Source organism: Equus quagga, chromosome 4 (assembly GCF_021613505.1).
Source record: "Equus quagga isolate Etosha38 chromosome 4, UCLA_HA_Equagga_1.0, whole genome shotgun sequence".
NCBI lineage: Eukaryota > Metazoa > Chordata > Mammalia > Perissodactyla > Equidae > Equus > Equus quagga.
Window position 1 is genome coordinate 72550963 of NC_060270.1, and position 18662 is coordinate 72569624.

General features: G+C 48.7%; 1 protein-coding gene across 1 annotated transcript in view; it reads right to left on the reverse strand.

The window, feature by feature from the left end:
- Positions 1–17904, reverse strand: part of MARCO (macrophage receptor with collagenous structure) — a 30753-nt gene extending 12849 nt beyond the window's left edge. The window contains exons 1-7 of the mRNA XM_046659239.1: positions 17771–17904; positions 9584–9685; positions 8510–8731; positions 6216–6260; positions 3639–3746; positions 221–319; positions 78–113 (exon numbers count right to left, since the gene is read on the reverse strand). Of these exons, the coding sequence (XP_046515195.1) occupies positions 78–113; positions 221–319; positions 3639–3746; positions 6216–6260; positions 8510–8731; positions 9584–9685; positions 17771–17879 (721 nt within the window). The 5' untranslated portion in view covers positions 17880–17904. The remainder of the gene's footprint in view (positions 1–77; positions 114–220; positions 320–3638; positions 3747–6215; positions 6261–8509; positions 8732–9583; positions 9686–17770) is intronic.
- Between the last annotated feature and the right edge of the window lie 758 nt (positions 17905–18662).

Here is an 18662-nt window from a genome sequence, read left to right on the forward strand (position 1 = left end):
TGGAGTCAAGTTCTGAACCTGACTTTGCCCAGGGACAGTGGGCGCCGGAATGATACCCAGATTTCCACAATTCTTACCTTGATCTCCTTTGAGTCCAGGAATTCCAGCCACACCTAAAATCAAGAAGGACTTTTAGGGGGTGTTTTCTCTCTGGCTCAGACTGCCAGTAAAAACAAAGGAATACCTACAGGCCAATGGACCTGACCGCGCAGGCTCTTACCTGGAGGGCCTGGCCTCCCCGAGTCACCTTTACTCCCCGGGGCTCCGGGGAGTCCCATGAACCCTGTGTCTCCTTTCAGGCCCCTGTCCCCCTTGCTTCCTGAAAAACCAAGGAATCATGGTTAGGCATGGAAGAAGGGCAAACCCGGGTGCCAGGTCCCACTCTGACACTTCCCGTCCCACCCAAATTCCAGACTCACACTCCTTGACCTCCTCCTTGGTGTCCAGAAGTGGAAGATGCAGTAGCTGCCCTCAAGGAGCACACCACCTCGCCCCAGAGGCAAGACATAAACTCAAGAAAAATGCACGGGTTGATCTTGCCTGGCTGATGGGCAGTGGCAGGTCCGGAAGCCAGGCACTCAGGGCCCTTGTCGGCGCCCTGGTCCCCTTGGGATGGTCCACAGCCCAGGCTCAACCAGCACTGCCTGGCTCATTTTAGTGTTTGCATTTTGAGAATCATTTTTTCAAGCCTCTCAAACTGAAATCTGAATATTCCAGAAGGCAGATCCCAAATGCTGAGAATGGAAAGTTTGAGGCATTGATGGAAAGAAAAACATTGCAGCAGCTCATTCTCCTGCCAGCGGCTCAGCCATGGGCTTTCCTGGTGCCCAAGGTTTCAAATTTTCCATTTGTCATCAGCATTCAGGGCTTGTCCCAGCCTGTCCTCTCCTCGGTCCTCCCTCCTCCTTTCTGCTACTGCTTAGCACAGAGCAATTGAAGGAAACTTCTCGCAGGGAAGGGCTCAGCAACTTCTTCCCAAATGGTGAGTTTGGTTTGGGAGTGGGCTGCATGGCGTAGGGCCTGCTCACCGGCAGCCCGCTGGCTTAGCTGGTATTCAGGGCGCTGGTGAAGTCCCACTGTCAGCCAAGCCCCATCCCAGTAGCTCCCTCAGCCCTGGGACCGGCCCGTTGGGATGGAATTTGGTTAAAAGCCTCTGTGCCATTATTTTCACGGTATCAGAGCTGGAGAGGACTCAGAAGGACACCAGCCTTCTCTCGAGTGAATTATGAAAGGAGACAAAATGGTCTGAAGAGGAGGGAAAGAAGCAACTGTCGTACAAACCTCCCAGGGTCTAAGCTTTGAGTGACATTAGGGGCAAGGCTTGGGAATTAGATTCTTTGAGATGGTTTGGATACTTGAAGAACCACTATTCCTTGATGGAAGACAAAACAGCCTTTAAGACATTGGTGACAGTTGAGTTGGTTACAACAGCCCTAGGAGCCAACAGCACAGATGGCAGTTCTTGATCACTCAGAGTGTCCACTTTGGCAGAAGGGCCAAGTGGCACTTGTTAGAAGGGACTAGGAATTATTTCCCTAGAGGAATTGGTTGGTGCCCTAAAGCTCTGGGCCAGCCAGGACCATCACGTTATGGCAATTGTGTGGCTGTATGAGTTTCTCGAGAGTGGTTTCTGAGTCTGAATTGCTGTGACTCCCATGTCTCCACCAAAGGGGGCAACCTTGGGGAGCAAAGCAGTATCACTGAGAGGACCAGAGTCTGGAACCAGCTGACGAATCAGAGCTGCGCCTCACTTCAGAACTCCCCGATCATCGCTAAATGTGGAGTGTGTCCCAGAACTTCACCCCCATGGCGTTACCCATCTGCTGGGACAAAAGCAGAAAACCGCAGTACCGCTGGGTGGGTCTCGCTTGGTGGCCAGCCCTGTCTGCCGACAGTGGATTGGGCAAGCAGTGGGTAAAAGAGATCTTGTGATCTGGGAGAGGAAATCTGAGAAGAGGAGGGGTAGGTGGGAGTCCTAATTTCAGAGGAACTGAAGCTGCTGCGTTTCCCCTGAGTCTAGAGGAAACAGCATTTCCAGGCCCGAGTCTGGCTGTGGACTCCACGGCCTCCTATGTGGCAGTGCGTGAGTGGGGGATGGGAAACAGTATAGCTCAGACTCCATGAGAGAGAACTGGAGGGCAAAGGTCTGGCTGTCACTCCTTCTGTGGTTCTGGGAGGGCCACCTTGAGAGAACTGTAGAGGCCACCTTCAGAACCATGCCCAGAGGTCACCTGTCCTACCATCTGCCTGGTGCAAGGATCCCCCTTCAGTCCCACCAAGGAGAATTCTGCAGCCCCTGCCTCCCTCCCCAGTAGCCAGCTACGCCCTAAGACCCACGTCAGCCCCTTCCATCCTGGGGCAGCCCCAAGTTCAAACTCGTTCCCCCTTCCTTACCTCTGTATAACTGGTTCTCCTGGAACCTTTGCCCACTGGTCCTCGTTCTTCTGCTGGGCACCGCCTAGAGAAAGTCTATTTTCTCTTCTCCAAGAGCTTTGCTAGTATTTGAGGGGGGCTCATGCGTCCCTGCTAAGGGGTCTTTTCCTGAAGGAAGCACCCAGTTTCTTACCATGTAAATAATTCCTGTTGGCGGTATAGTATCACACATCTTGTGTGTCTTAGATTCCTGTTGTAATTAATCCTCATTAAAGTTGCTGTTACCATCGCTTTTTTATAGATGAGTAAATTGAGGCTCAGAGAATTTAAGTCATTTGCCCAGGGTCACACAGCTAGTGAACCACATTAGAACCCAGATCTGTCTGATCTTGGAACCAACGTCCTTTCCTCTCTACCTTACAGGATCACTGAGCCTACTACCACCAATGGTTATCATTTATCTAGTGCCTACCATGTGGCAGAGTTTAAAGACATGCTCACCAACCCTTATAACTGTCCTGCAAGATGTGTATCACTTAATTATTATTTGAATTTAATTACCATTCTCTTCTGAAATGAAGAAATTAAATCTTAGCAGGTTGAGCCATGTGCCTGGTGTCACAGGGGAACAGGTGCAGAGCAGGGATGCCAAACAAGCCCACCAGCTCCATAGCCCTCATTCTCCTGGCTGCAGCCCCAGTCGCCCCAATGGCCACAAGAGGCCAAGAGACCAGGCACAGGAAGATGCTCGTCTTTAGCAAAGCGCCTGGGACAGCGCTGCTCAGAGCGTGCCCAAGACCTCCACGGTCGGAATCACCCAGGGCCTTGGAAATATAGACTGTTGGGCCAGACCTGCATTGTGAACAAGTGCCCCAGATGGATCTTAGCCATGGCCCCCAGCTGGAGAAGCCCTGCTCTAGAGACAGCACCTGCCATCAATGGGGGTTCTAGGCGCCTGAAGTCCCCCTCCCGGAATCTGGCCCTTAGCCCTCGCTGCGAGCTGCTCCTCTGAGCTCCCAGCCCTGCCTGTGTCCCCACTTGTCACAGGTTGTGCCTGGCATGAAATCATTGCTCCTCTCACATTGCTGTTAGCTTTCACATCCCTGTCCTCTTCTCTCCTGGACAGAAGGGCCCACTTTGTACTCCTGGGATGCCCATGAGCAGAGCACAGCCCTGCCCTCAAGGACACTTAATAGACACGATCCGCAGAGGTGGTGCCCAGCCCCTCAGGCTCCCGGCGAGCGCCGACCCCACGCGGCCCTTACCTGGGAGACCCAGGCCTCCTTTTTCTCCCTTGGCTCCTGTTTCCCCTTTTGGGCCAGTGAGACCCCCATCGCCTTTGCTGCCCTTCTCTCCTTGGCGTCCCGGGGTGCCTGCAAAGGGAATGGCCAGTGAGGCGGCTTCCCGCCGTCCTCCGGGGGATGGGTTCTTAGGCAATGGGGCAGGGGCATCCTGGGGAGAAGGGAAAGGGGTTCCCAGAGGAAGTCTAGGGGATGTGTTAGCTCTTCTCTTGGGTGGTCTAGACGAGGTACAAGCAGACTCAAGGGAAGGGACTGTGGGAGGGTGTTAACCCCTGAGGCTGACTATGGGGAGGGGAGACTGGGGGAAACTGGCTCAGGCCTCCCCCAAGGCCTCGCAGAGCCCAAGCAGAGGAAGCACGAGTTACCAATAGCATCTTGCTTCCCTGGAGCACCCTTGAGTCCTTGGAGGCTTGTGAAGAGGGAAAGGAGAGCTCAGTCACTGTGGTCTGGGCTCTGCCATCAGCCAACATTTTAGACCCCTGCCTTGGGCAAGCTGCCCACAGGAGAAGATCTCTCTCTCTCACACACACACACAGGCACGCATGCAACACTCATGCACACACACTATTGAGTCCCCAGCCACTCCAAGCAGTGTTGGCTCTATTCCCAAGGGGTGGCATAGCACCTGGGAATGCGCCCCGGGTGGTGGTGGAAGGAAGGCTTCAGAGTAAGGCAAGTAGTTGGAGTCATAGCTCTGCTCCTCAACAGACTGGATGACTTTTGAAAAGTCACGTCAGAATTAAGTACCTCAATTTTCTCCTCTGTAAAATGGCGCTGGGAATGACCCCCTGATCTTTAGCAGGTACATAATTATGCTCCAGTGCCCAGGACAAATGGAACTGAGGAACGATGATTCCCTCCTGCATGGCACAGGGATAACAGGCTAGGGTGTGGAGCACAGACTGGAGGCGCAGGGTGTCCCTGGAGCTTGGGGGAAGTCAGGGAGGGCTTCACGGAGGAGGAGGGGCAGGAGCAAGACAGTGAAAGTGTGAAGGGCAATTGAGGGAGGGAAGGAGAGTGGGCAGAGGGGGAGGGAGAGGAGAGACGGGGGGATGGAGAGAGAGAGGTGCTAAGGGAGTTTCCGAATTACAGGACTTTTCTGGGGCTGGGTGGGGGCACAGAGGGGCTCTGACCCCCGCTCCCCCTGGAAGCTCGGCAGCCTTCCTCTTTGACCAGATTTACGTGTATGGGCTCCGGGGGGGGGGGGCTGGGTTGGAGAAGGGTGGCCCGGTTTTAGTGAGATTGCACAGCCCTGCTGACTCTTCTGTCAGAGTGTGTGATGTGAGCGCCTATCTCAGTCCTGAAGAAGGGACGCTCCAGGCTCATCTCTTCTCGAAGGACTGATGGAGCAACTTGGGATTCTGGCTAGCCCTTTCAGGTGGGCCCGTGTGGGGCTGCGTGGTGAGTTCCTGGCGCCCAGCCCACTCGCTTCCTCTCGGGAGAAAAGAGGAAGGAGGGAGACCCACCACCTTACGGGTGACCCAGCCCTGAGCTCCAGAGGCTGAGTGGGAGTGCGTGGGAGTGCGTGTGTGTGTGCACAAGCGCGTGTGCACACATGGATGGGTGTGCAGGTGCCTGCATGTGTCCCCCACTCAGCGTAAACTCTCCTCCTGTCGTTTGCCCATTGTCCCCTCGAAAACCTCCTTGGAACGAGCCCTGCTGCAGACTTAGAACAGGAGACTCCTTGGGATCCTTTCTATTAAATTCCTTCTAAAGACTAGTTCCTTGAAAAGCCTTGTCCCTCCCCACATGTCTGCCTTCTGTAGCTGGCCGTGTTTTCTTTCTGCCTCAGTGGGCTGGAGGCTTAGAGACTCGTGGTTTCTTTACTTCCCCCTTCCTGGCAAATCCTCTTATTCTGCTCTTCCTCTAGCAACGTCTTATTGTCTTTGCATTGTTACATCTCAGCAACCTCAACCCCTCAGGGGACCAGGGACCGGGAGGTGGAGAGTGGAGCGGATTGCGACAGCTGAGGGCTCTGGTTTGGGTTTTCCCCGCAGCGGGGCGGCTGAGCGCCCCAGATTCTCTGGCCCAGCCGTTTTGTGGCCATCTGTAAGATGGCTGGGCAGGTTAAGGCTGCAGCCTAAAAGACAGAAACAATCATGGGCTTTGAACCATGACCTCTAATCCCCCAGGCCCCTCTGAAGCACTCTCATCTCCATTTCACAGACAAAGAAACTGAGGCTGGGAAAGGTAAGGGAACATTTCCAAGGTCACAGAGCTAGTCCATGGTGTCAGACTCTAGCGTCCCTGCTGGGCCGGTGCACTTGACTCCCCAAGTGATGCTCACAGGCTTGGACTCCTGGGCACTGAGGAGAAGATTGGAGCATCCACCTGCTCCAGCCCCACGTGGGTGCCTTCCCTGTGAGGCAGGGGACTTCCCAGCATCCCAGCTCATCCAGGTCTCCCACCGGGCCGGTCTCCCTCTCTTAAAGACCCCACTGGGTGTTTAGACTCTGGAGTGGGTCCGCATCTGCAGGCTTCTGTCCTCTCTCTGAGAAAGCCTGTTGTACGTGCTGGTGCACACACCCAGCCCCTACTCACCTGCCTCTCCCTTGATTCCTGGAGGACCTTTGGGTCCTGGGAGGCCTGGAAAGGAAAAGAAATTCAGAATGTAGTCCAGACACACAGGCAAAAAAAGATTAAGGGGCCAGCAGCCACCAGCTGTCATCTGTGGCTCCATGGTGCCCCTTGGCCTCCTTGGCCCCGTTCATAGCCCAGTGGCTATGGCAGGCCCCCTAACAGAGCTGTGCCTCTTCCTGGTGGATCAAGGCCAGAGCCTTCTGCCCCTGGCACTTTGGGACAAGTGCCCGCTTGTTGACAAGATGGATCAAGGCCCTTCGGAGGGGTTTTCCAGGGCGAGCCCCTAGGATCCTGTGGCCCTCAGCATGTCCCCCTGCCACCTCAGGCTGTACAGGCTGTCCCAGCTCTGTATGGTGGCCCGGCTCCTTGAGGCTCAGCATCTGGAGTCTAACTCAGGACTCTGTATTATGTATTATGTATATAACTGTATTATGTTACACACCCTCCCCACATCTTTACGTTCTTGTAGGAGAGATGAGCCGTGCACCACTAGAAATGATCACAGCCAGACGGGGTGACAAGCACTAAGTGTTAGGTAAAAGGCACCTGGAAAGAGTGCTTATGGGAAACAGAGGGGAGCTGCGCTTGCACTCGGAAGCCTGGGGGAGAGGCTGGCTGAGGGGGATGCGCTTGGGCTGGACTTGGAACATGGCTAGGCTTGCATGGGAGGGCTGGAGGGGGGAAGCCATTTCCCATTTCCGGCAAGGAGCAGGGTAAAGACCCAGAAGCTGGGGATCCAAGCATGGTCAGGGGGCAGAGAGGAGACCCAACTGAGGACGAGTGAGTTTGTGTGGGGGCTTTGGGGACCAGGGGAGGTAAGCTGAGGTCAGGTGTTGAGGCCCAGCAAGGCACAGGCCAAGGAGCCCTTGGGGAAGGTCGGGAGAGGGCAGGACGAGCCAGAGAGGAAATGAATCCACCTGGAGTGCCTGGTTCACCTCTGATCTGGAACCGCTCTGCAAGGGAAGGAGAGTGGGTGGCAGGCCGAGCCGTGGGGGTAGGCACCCAGAGCTCCCAGCTCAGCGTCGGAAGGCTGAGCCCTCCGCAGTAAGCAGCAGAGGATTTGAGCAGATGTGCGGGGTTGGATGACAGGGGCCAAACACCTGGAACTCCCCAGGAGTTGCAGAAGTGTGGAAAGAGAGCTGAGATCCCCTGGAACACACCCCACATTGTTAGAAGACTACGGAGTCAAACCAGCTGAGGAAGTGCCTCAAGTTAAAGGAAAGGAACCTGTGTTGACCTAAATGAACTCCTTCATGTCTCAAGGGAGAGGGAGATACTCCCTGTGTCTGAGCATCCCAGCCTGGACTCTGCCCATCTGCCACAGGTGTCACCTCTCCTCGCATCCTGACTCGGCTCTCATCCATGCTCACTGGGGAGACTGCAGCCTCTTGGAGGGGTTATCCCTCCTGGACCCCATGTCCAGCATATGTTTCCGTGGGTGCAGGACCCCGGCCATGGGATCACCCTCTTGAGTCTCAGCCTGCCCCAGACACAGGCGCCAGAGCAAGGAAGTGGAGCTCCAGGTAACAGTGTAAAGCCTGATAGTCAGGTCACACCTAAGAGCTGGTTTTGCCCAAATTAGCCCTTCCTATCCTGGAACAGCCTGAGAGATGGGCCGGCGTGGCCTCACTTGGCCCAACCACAAAGCCCAGAGGGAAGTGAAAAAAGGGGGACCCCTGTTCTTTCCACCTGTAGCTCTGTTTTCTCCTGCCTGCAGCCCTACCATCTAAGCCACCCCCAACAGGTCCAGCAGTCCTCTCCCCACCAAGGTCCCTGCATCTCTGGACTGGCTCAGTGCCCGCCATTACTCTTCTCAGCCATGGACCAATATTCATTGGCTGCATGGGCGTGATCCTGGGAATCACCCCCAGCTCTGCATCTTACCTGCCCACCTAAACATTCTGGATCAATCTAAGGCCTGTGTCACTCAGACCTGGCCTTGAGCTGGTTGCTCCAGCCCATGGCTCTTGGGGTCACACTTGCTTGGACCGGGTCCTTGGTCCTAAGTTCTTCACCCTGCTGTCTCCCCGAGATCTGTCTGCAATCACCTATGGGGCCTATAACTTTATGCCCACCCCATAGGGCTCTCACCCCATGTCTTGGCCACCACAGTCCCATACCAGGCCAGGATTCTGGAAGCCCCTTTTGCCAAGGAAGGGGATTCAGGTGCACAGACCCCCTGGCCCCTGAAGCAGCAGCTCCTCCTTTCCCATCCTCCTCTGAGGAGTCCCAGTCTGGAGGAGAGGGGGCCAAACCTGGGCTCTGAGTGAAGTTGTCCACCTGTTGCTTCAGGTGCTCCTGTCTGACACGGACGTCGGTGAGCTGGGCCTGCAGGAATTGCAGCCTCGGTGCAGCCCCAGCCAGGCGTGGGGCGTGCGCTGACTGGAACGAAAAGAACGACGGGCTGTCCCCAGTGGCCGGCGTTTCATCGGCGAACTGCATCTCCAGGGCCCAGAGCCGCTTCTGCAGATTCAGAACTGGACACCCCACCGCCCCCACAACATTCTTTTAGGGACCTCATTAAAGCCTGGGGCATTTGAGCATATCCTTGACATTCTTGCGTCATGTGTGTATCACTTCTGGATGTCCTGAATACGTAAACACACATTTCACGTGCTGTGAGGACCCAGCGTGAGCACAGAGCTTTTTCTATATCTTACACATGTGCACTCCACACTCAGGCAAGACATCATGTGTCCATAGCACATTCCTGCCTGGCCTAGAGACGTCCCCACTGCGTCACAATCAACCCTCAACCTTCAAGCAATTAAGAGCTTTACGTGGGCTCTAGGCGTGAATGCACAACAACTAATATGCTGGTCTGACCCAATCCTGTCTGACCTTAATATGCATGTGACGTGTGTTTATGACAATGGGGCACATGACATTCTTGAGTGACCCCAGTGTCTGCTGATGGAATTGCTGCATGACCTTAACATTTGGACGGGGAACACTTTGAAAGCAAAATCACATTAAAATGAACACTGATCAACAAAGCCCCTTCTCACTCAGAGGTGGGGAGTCACTGGCGTGAGATGCACATGGCATACGCGTGTGGATTCGTTGTACCTTTTCCTGACTTAGACACACACAGGCTCACGTGTGCGTTCTCTCTCTTTCACACACACACACACACACACACACACACACTCCCTTCTCTGCTTGTCCCCTCCTGCCTCCATCACTATGGCTGCTCAGGGACTGAGAACTGTCTCCCAGTGGGTGGGCAGCACTGGATCCAGAGCTCTCCACTCAACCCGAGCCCTGTGTCAGATGGGGCCATGTTCAGTCACCCCAGGAGGCGCCGGACAGGACCAAGACTGCCTTACCCTTCACGACCAGCAACCCGGCACCCACAGTGAGCAGAACCAAGTAGATGGACACCATGGCCAGGAAGCAGCTCATCCCATATTTCTTCTTGGGCTTTGGATCTGAAACACAATGTGGGAAAAAGGCGGCTGCTGCTGAGGGCAGAGAGCAGGGTGCCCCAACCGGTGCCCGGATCCCCTTTGTATGAGCAGAGGGCTCCGGGTGAGGTCAAGGGAAGAGACACAAAGGCCCACTCCCCCTAAATCTTTCCCCGATCCTCCTCTTGCCACAAGATAAGAAGTACCATTGTTGGTTGCTCATTTGTGGTACACAATCCCGGTGCCATGCAGCATTAGTTGGAAGAATACTGTGCTTAAGCCAGGTGTGACGTCACTGTCGGAGCCCCAGCACAGTGCCTGGCCACCCGTGGCTCTCAACTGATGTTTATTGGATGAATTAATGAATTAACATATTTAAATTTCAAAATTGTAAGAGGAGGAGGCTTGTTCCCATTTTACAAACAATGAGTGAGGTTTGGAGAAGTTGAAAAGCCTATTAGGTAATTAGATGCAGGTATGGAACTCATGTCCAGGCCTTTGTTTTCTTTTCCTTTAGATTTTATAATTATAAAAGTAAAATGTGCTTAATATAACTTACCAAACAATGTAAAGAGAATTACAAAGGTTAATAATCTTGTAATTAGGGACCTCAGGAGACCTCCGTCCCTTGAGGTTCTAACCTGCTGAGGTAACCTTGTTAGCATTCTGCGGTGTGGCCTTCCTCCCATCCCCCTTGCTCTCAGAGACTTGCAAACCCATATGCTCCTAGATAGACTGGTTTTTTCTTTTAATTTTACAAGGATGATATCATATTACATATAATATAGCATATTGCTCTCTGCAATGAATGATTTTCCGTGGCCATTCCTCTAGTTTTCTTTGTAAAGAGAGATTGAACTATTCATTTTAATAGCTGCCTAATACTCCTTAAAGACAAAAGCCGCAGTCCATGCAAGCATTTCCCTATAGACAAGCTGCTTCCAGTTTGGGGCATTACAAAGAACTGCAGTGGCTCCAGCTGCAGTCTTTCTCCCATGCCAGCTGTCTCCCTCTTTAGGAGCATCCAAAGGCAGGGGCTCAGCCTGCAGAAGGCCCTGTGATTACCACAGTGACACTGACTGAACACCGACCCTGCTCCAGGCAGGGACCAACATCATCTCCGATCCTTGCAGCAATCCTGCAAAGTAGATCTTACCACCTCCTTCTATAGAGGAAGACCCAGGGTTCAGAGAAGGCAAGCTGGCACAGCAGGCACGTGACCCCTGTTCCATCTAACCCCAAGGCCTGAGCTCACCTCATGGGGAATCTTCACCGAGATAAACCATATCCTGGGACATAAAACAAACCTCAACAAAATGCAAAAGAAATGAAGTCGTATGGCGTATGTTCTCTAACAATGCAATCAAAATAGAAATCGACAACAGGTAGCAACAGGAAAATCTCCAAACACCTGAAAATTTCTTTTAAAAACTTTTAAATAATGCATGAACCATAGAGAAAGTCTCAAAAAAAAAGGCCAGAACTGAATGAAAGAATGCAACATATCAAATTATAGGATTCAGCTAAAGCAGCACCAAGAGGGAAATTTAGAGTATTAAATACCTACATTCTAAATAAGGACAGGTCTCAAATCAACAAACTAAGTTCCTACCTCAAGAAACTAAAAAAGAAGAGCAAAACCTTAAGCAATCATAAAAAAAGAAATAATAAAGATCAGAGCATAAATCAATGAGATTTAAAATACAAATACAAAGGAGAAAATTAATAAAACAAAATGCTGGTTCTTTGAATAAAATCAATAAAGTTGATAAAGCTGTAGCAAGACAGATAAAGACAAAAAGAAAAAAGACACAAATCACCAATATAAGGAGTAAAACAGGGGCTATTACCACAGATCCTGCGGCCATTAAAAAAAATAAGGCAAGGGGTCAGCCCCATGGTGTACTGGTTAAGTTTGGCACACTTGGCTTTGGCATCCCAGGTTTGTCCATTCAGATCCCTAGCATGGGCCTACACCACTAGTCCGGCAGCTGTGGTGGCAAACCACACATAAAGTGGAGAAAGATTGGCACAGATGTTAGCTCAAGGCTAATCTTCCTCAAGCAAAAAACGAGGAAGATTGGCAACAGATCTTAGCTCAGGGCTAAGATTCCTCAGCAAAAAAAAAAACAAAAAAGGAAATACTAACTTTATGCTCATAACTTAGAAGAAATGGGCCTATTCCTCAAAAACCACAAATTACCAATAGTCAATCAATATAAAATAGATAAGATGAATATCTATAACTATTAAATAAATTTAATTTGTAATTAAAATCTCCTGAAAAGAAATATCCAGGCCCAGATGATCTTATTGGAGTATCCTAACAAAACTTTAAAAAAGAACTAACACGAACTTTATACAATTTCTTATAGATAACAGAAGAGTGGAGAGCACTTCCTAACTCATTTTGAGTTCTAGATTATCCTGATATGAAAACCAGACAAAGACAGTACAAAAAAAGAAAACTAAAGATCAATATCTCTCATGAAATTTGACACAAAAATTTTCAACAAAATACTAATAAACCATTTCAAGAAACATATAAAAAGAATTTATATACCATGACTAATGGAATTTCTAGGTATGCAAGACTGGTTCAATATCCCCAAATCAATCAATATGACCCACCGTATCAACTAGCTAAAGAAGAAAAATCATATAATCATATAATTGATGCACAAAAAGCACTTGACAAAATCCAATTCATCATAAAACTCATAATTATAATTCATAATTACAACTCATAATAAATAACAAATTCATAATAAAAACTCTCAGTAAACTAGAAATAGATGAGAACTTCCTCAACTTAAGAAAAAAAAAGAGCATCTACAAAATATCTAAAGCTAACATCATGCTTAATGATGAGACAGAATATTTTCCTCCTAAGCTTGGGAACAAGGCAAAGACGTCTGCTCTCACTGTTGTATGCAATCATATTCCTATATACCGCTGGCAAACAAGTGGAACTCAAAATTAAAACACAATGGCTCCAAATAAAATGTAATATTTAGATATAAATTTAACAAAATTTATACAGGATTTATGTGCTGAATATTACAAATCCCTGATTTTAAAAAATTAAAGACCTAAAAAATGTGGAGATATACCATGTTCATGGATTGATGTCAATTCTCCTCAAATTAATCTATAGGTGCAATACAATTCCTACAAAATCCCAGCAAGGTTTTTTGTATGTATAGATAAGCTTATACTAAAATTTATATGGAAAAACACAAGCCATAAAAATAGCTAAAATCAACTTGATAACAAAGAATAAAATATGAGGAATAACTCTATCTGATGTCACGGCTTACAATAAGCCTACGGTAATCAAGACAGTGTAGCATTGGTAGAGAAATAGACATATAGATCAAAGGAACAGAATAAAGAATACAGAAATAGACCTACATAAACATGCCCAACTGATTTTTGACAAAGGTGCCAAAGTAGCTTAATGGAGGAAGGATGCCTTTCAGCAAATGATGTTGGAGCAATTGGACGTCCACAGGCAGAACAGAACAAAGAAACCTTGACCCAAACTTCAACATCTTATTAAAAAAATCAACTCAAAATGAAATGAGGACTTAATTATAAAATGTGAAACTATAAAACTTTTTAAATTAAACATAGGAGAAAATCTTTGGGCCCTAGGGCTAGGTGAAGAGAACTTAGACGTTACACCAAAAGCACAACCCATAAAAGGAAAAACTGATAAGTTGGACCTCAATAAAATTACACATTTTTGCTTTGCAAAAGACTCTGTTAAGAAGATGAAAAGGCTTGGAGAGTTACTGACTGGGAGAGAATATTTGCAAACCGTATCTGGCAAAAGAGTTGAATTTCAAATATATAAAGAACTCCCAAAACTAACAGTAAAAAGACAAACGATCCAAATAAAACATTGGCAAAAGACATGAGATATTTCAATGAAGAGGATATACCAGTGGCAAATAGGCACATGAAAAGATATTCAACATCATGAGCCAATAGGAAAATATAAATTAAAATTACAATGAGATATCACTATCATACACCTACCAGAATTGCTAAAATAAAAACAGTAATAATATCAATTACCGGCAAGGACACAGAATAACCGGACCAGTTGTACATTGCTGGTGGGAATGCAAAATGGGACATCTACGCTGGGAAAATAGATCATCTGCTTCTTGTAAACCCAAACATACACTTAGAATCCAGCAATTGCACTTAAAGCACATATCCCAGAGAAATAAACACTTACGCTTACACAGAAACTTTTACATGAGCGGTTATGGTAGCTTTATTTGTAACAGCCAAACACTGGAAACGATCCACGTCTTCCAGTGGGTGAATGGTTAGACAAACTGTGGGACATTCATATCATGGAATAACACTCATTAATAAGAGGAATCAACTATTGATGCATGCAACAAGTTGGATGGATCTCAAGGGAATTATGCCATGGAAAAAAAGGCAGTCTTAAAAAAGTTACATATGGTGTAATTCCATTAATAGGAAGTTCTTTAAATAACACAATTACAGAAATGGGGACCATATTAGGGGTTTCCAGGGAGAGTGATTGCTGGTGAGGGAGGGAGGGATATGTGCAGCTAGAAAGGAGGAGCATGAGAAAGACTTTTGTGGTGATAGAACAGTTTTGTGTCTTGCTTTTTGGTGGTAGTTACACAAACATATACACAGGATAAGATTGTAGAGAACCATATACATACATACAGAGGAGTGTTTGTAAAACTGGTGAACCCTAAATAAACCCTGTGGGGTGCACCAGCATCAGTTTCCTGGTAGTGAGGCTGTCCTCTAGCTGTGCCAGGTGTTGTCACTGGGGGAAACTGGTCGAGGGTCACAGAGACTTCCCCGTACATGTTTTGCACTTTTCTGTGAATCTGTAACTGTTTCACAATATAAAGTTAAAAAAAACCCCACAAAACTCTAGGGTAAAGCCAGATGCTTAAAAGTGCTGAGAAATAGTGACACAGCAAAGAACTAAGTCAGAACAATGACACGAAATGACAGTAGTCACATCAGCAAGGCTGACTCAGAATGGACTCTGGGGGTTAAGGTCTGTTCGGAGGATGTTTAAAATTATCTTTAGAGCAGGAAGAAGGGACAGCTAGGCCCACTGCTGGGACCCACTGCCTAATTAAAATAAATAACAGCAACATCACCTATAACTTCTCTAGCTGTACCTTTGGGGTCTTCTCTGTCAAGGAGAATGTTCTTTGGACTGAAATTTGAAGACGTATCATGAAGAAAGATGTGAAGCCTGAAATAGCTGAGGGTTCAGGGTGAGACGTCCAGAGAGACGACGTCCCACAGACCTGCTTGCCGATGTGGGAGCAGAAGTCCCTGAGGGACCAGACACGGCAGGGGAGGGACAGGAAGACTCCAGCCAGACGGGGATTCGTAATTTTCACAGAGGTAGAAAGGAGCATGTCTCAGAATGATATCATCAACAAGGACGAATGAAAGATCTCCCGTTCAAGCTCAAGGCTCCCCCGTTGAGGGGGAGATGGGACTGACACCGATTCACAAGGAAAGACCTGGGGTTGTGTGGGACGTCTATGGCAGCAAGAGCTCCTGCCATGTCGAGCCTCTCCAGAAAACTAAAGCAATCTTCGGCAGACAAAAATAAGTAAAGTGAAGATGCCTGCGGCCACTTAGTGCTCAAGCAACTACAGCTCGGCCTCAATTTATGTTGGGGCTACGTCTCAACAAACCCATCGTAAGTTGAAAATATCATTAAGTCAAAAATGCATTTAATACACCTCACCTGCTCAACATCCTAGCTCAACCTAGCCTACCTTAAACGTGCGCAGAACACTTACGTTTGCCTACAGTTGGGCAAAATCATCTCACACAGAGCCTATTTTATAATCAAGTGTTGAATACCTCATGTGATTGATCGAATACTGTAGTGAAAGTGAAAAACAGAATGGTTGTATGGGTACAGAATGGCTGTAAGTGTGTGGGCGGTTCACCCTCGTGCTCACGGGGCTGACTGGGAGCCAGGGGCCGTTGCCACTGCTCAGCACCCCGAGAGAGTATCGTCTGCATATTGCTAGCCCAGAGAAAGACCAAAATTCAAAATTCGAAGTACAGTTGCTATCACACGCATATCGCTCTCGCACCATGGTAAAATCAAAAAATCCTAAGTCGAACCATCATAAGTCAGGGACCATCTGTTGTTTTATTCATCTCAGTAACCCCTGAGGGGGACACTATGTCACAGAGCCTCTCAGTGATTACTGTCCATAAGGGCACTCATCTAGAAAGTTCCATATGTTCTATGATTGTATGAGAAGACAGAAAGTTGTCAGTACATGCAGGAAAATGTTCCATCCAAACTGGAGTGATTTGGGTTCAGGTTAGATTTTTAGTTGTGGCATCCATAACCCGGGTCAGGACTCTGGGGTTCACCCTAGACCCTTGCATCTCTCTCACTTGCCCATCCCATTGCTATAGTCCTACTGACTTTGACCTCTAACATCTCTCCAGAGCATTCTCTCCTTTCCTTCCTTAAAACCACTGCCTCTCAGCATCTCTTGCTGCCACGCTCCTTTCTGTCCTCAGCATTACTCTTCCCAGCTGATCCTCCATTTGTGCTAGTGAGTAATCTCAAATCCAAACGAATGTCTCTCAACCCAACCCCACCGCCGTCCAAGCTTCCCATTTTCCCCAAGATAAAGTCCAAATGAGCTGATCCCAGTCTGCGTCCCCACTCGGCTTCCTTACTCAGTTTTGGCCCAACAGAGTGGAGCTGTTTGTATTTCTCTGAATAGTCCTTGTGAATATATTGTAAACATGTGGTGCCCTACCCCTGCCCCAGCCACCGTCTCCTTTCTCTAACTAACCTCCTTTATCCGTTAAACTTTAAAGAGGTCTCAGCTGTCCAGGGCCCGTACCAGGTTAGATGCCACCACAATGTCCTGTGTGAATATCCATCGCAGACCATGATGAATTGTACAGAAACAGTCAGGTTATGGCGGGCTCACCCTGCCTACCTCCTGCTGGCACCGACACGACTGCGGGCTCCCTGAGGCCAGAGGCCGTGTTCATTCTGGTCTGTTCCCCTGGTACTGAGTGCAGAGCCCAGCACATGGTAGGTGCTGAATATGTTTGATGGCTGAATTCGCTTGAGCATTTTCTGTACCTTAAGGAGCCCTGTGTCCAGAATGCTGTATTCCCCAAAGCTCTGAATAGCCACCAACTGTTAAAGTCAGTTGCGCACACACCTTTGTTACCACGCTGGAAATTCCCAAAGGCAGGGCACCAAACGTTTGTCTTTGTACCCCTCAATTCCAGCTGGCGACCTGCACAGACAGACGCTGGATGGGAGGGACAGTGAGGCCAGGGGACAGAGCTGCAATTGTTCCTGAACAGACAACTTCCAGAAAAGATTAGGAGGGGAAATGAACGATGGACTTGGAAGGTGAGTCCAAGAGGATACTCTAGAATGGAGAGTCAGAGATCCCCTCTGGAAAGTGCTCGCTGGTGACTTTAAATGCTACAAATTCTGGATTTAAAAAGTGCACCACCTGTGTAACCCTGAGGGAGAAAATAAAGATAATGTGGACTGGATTTTTAAAACCTGAGTTTAATCTGAGACAAACAGTTACGAAGCTATGAACATATCCTAGCCAACACGAAATGCAGAAAGCGCTCTCTGATAAACACAATAGTTCTAACAGAAGACACCTTAAAGAACTTAAAGGAATTCCATGAAATAAACATGCGGCTCTGGGCTTCAGTTTGGGGGAACTTTTTCATCCTTCTTGTTTTGTATTGCCATTTCATCACACAACCTGTGCGTCAGGATAAGACACCCATAAAAAGGAGGGGTATACAATAAGCATTAGCATTAATCTAAGGGAAAATATTTAAATACAATTTAAAGGAATTGTGAAGCTAAAAAAAACCCCAACTAAATGCTAAAGATACAGCATCTCTTGCTAGCATTGCACAAACTCCACAATGAAGCATTCTAGAAATGTATTAGTGAGAGCCCGGTACGAAGCTAGACTTTCTATCGACTTGTCCATTCTTCTGTGGCCAACAGACAGGATCACGGGGCAACACCATTATTGGGGAGTAGCACCTTACCATTGATCTCGAAGGTCTCCATGGCGGTGAACATGGTTGGTTCAAGAGCTGCTCTTTCTCCGGGGCCGTTCAAGGACTCTTCCTCCTTTAAAATTTCCTTATTTTCCATTGCTAAGCTTTATAGGTGGCCAAAGTCCTGGGGCCAGCAGAAATGGTCCCCTCAAGAGGAACCACTTGGAGAAATACTGTTCCCATTTAAGTACTGCAGCCAGTTGTAGACCACACAGCACTTCCCTTTGGCTCCGATTTCTGAATTTGCAAAATGTTTCCTGATGTGATCAGGATTGGGCATTTCTCAAAAGCGAGCTATCCACGTGTGGAGCTCCTGCTTAGTGCCACTGCTCGTTAAAAGGGGAGTCCAGGGGGATTGGGGGCACAAGTCACAGGTCCTTGAAACCACCTCTTTCTCCTGGGCCTCCAAGGACAGGGAGCTGGATGAGTTGGGAGGATGTTTCTCTCCCTCCCCTCTGCTTATCCAGGCCCTGCCATCGTCCCAGACTCAGCTCGCTGTCCCAGCACCTCTCCAGCCACACTGAAACCTCCCTCTTCTGATGCACTTCTACCCTGGGGTTCTACCCTGGGGTTCTACCCTGGGGTTCTGCCCTTGCTTCTCAAAGTGTGGTCCCTGAACCAGCAGCTTCAGCATCACCTGGCAACTTGTTAGAAATTCAGAGTGTCAGGTCCCACCCCATAGAGACTGAATCCAAGTCTGCCCAGGATCCCCAGGTGATGTACGTGCACTTTCAAGTTGGAGAAGCCCTGCTCTGTACCACACATGTCAGCATTTAATTATATTTCTCCTTACAGTTTTCCCATGTTCTGCGTGTCCCCATGTGTGCTGGCTCTGGTGCCAGTAGGATCTAAGCAACTTGAGGGGAGAAACCCCCTCCCC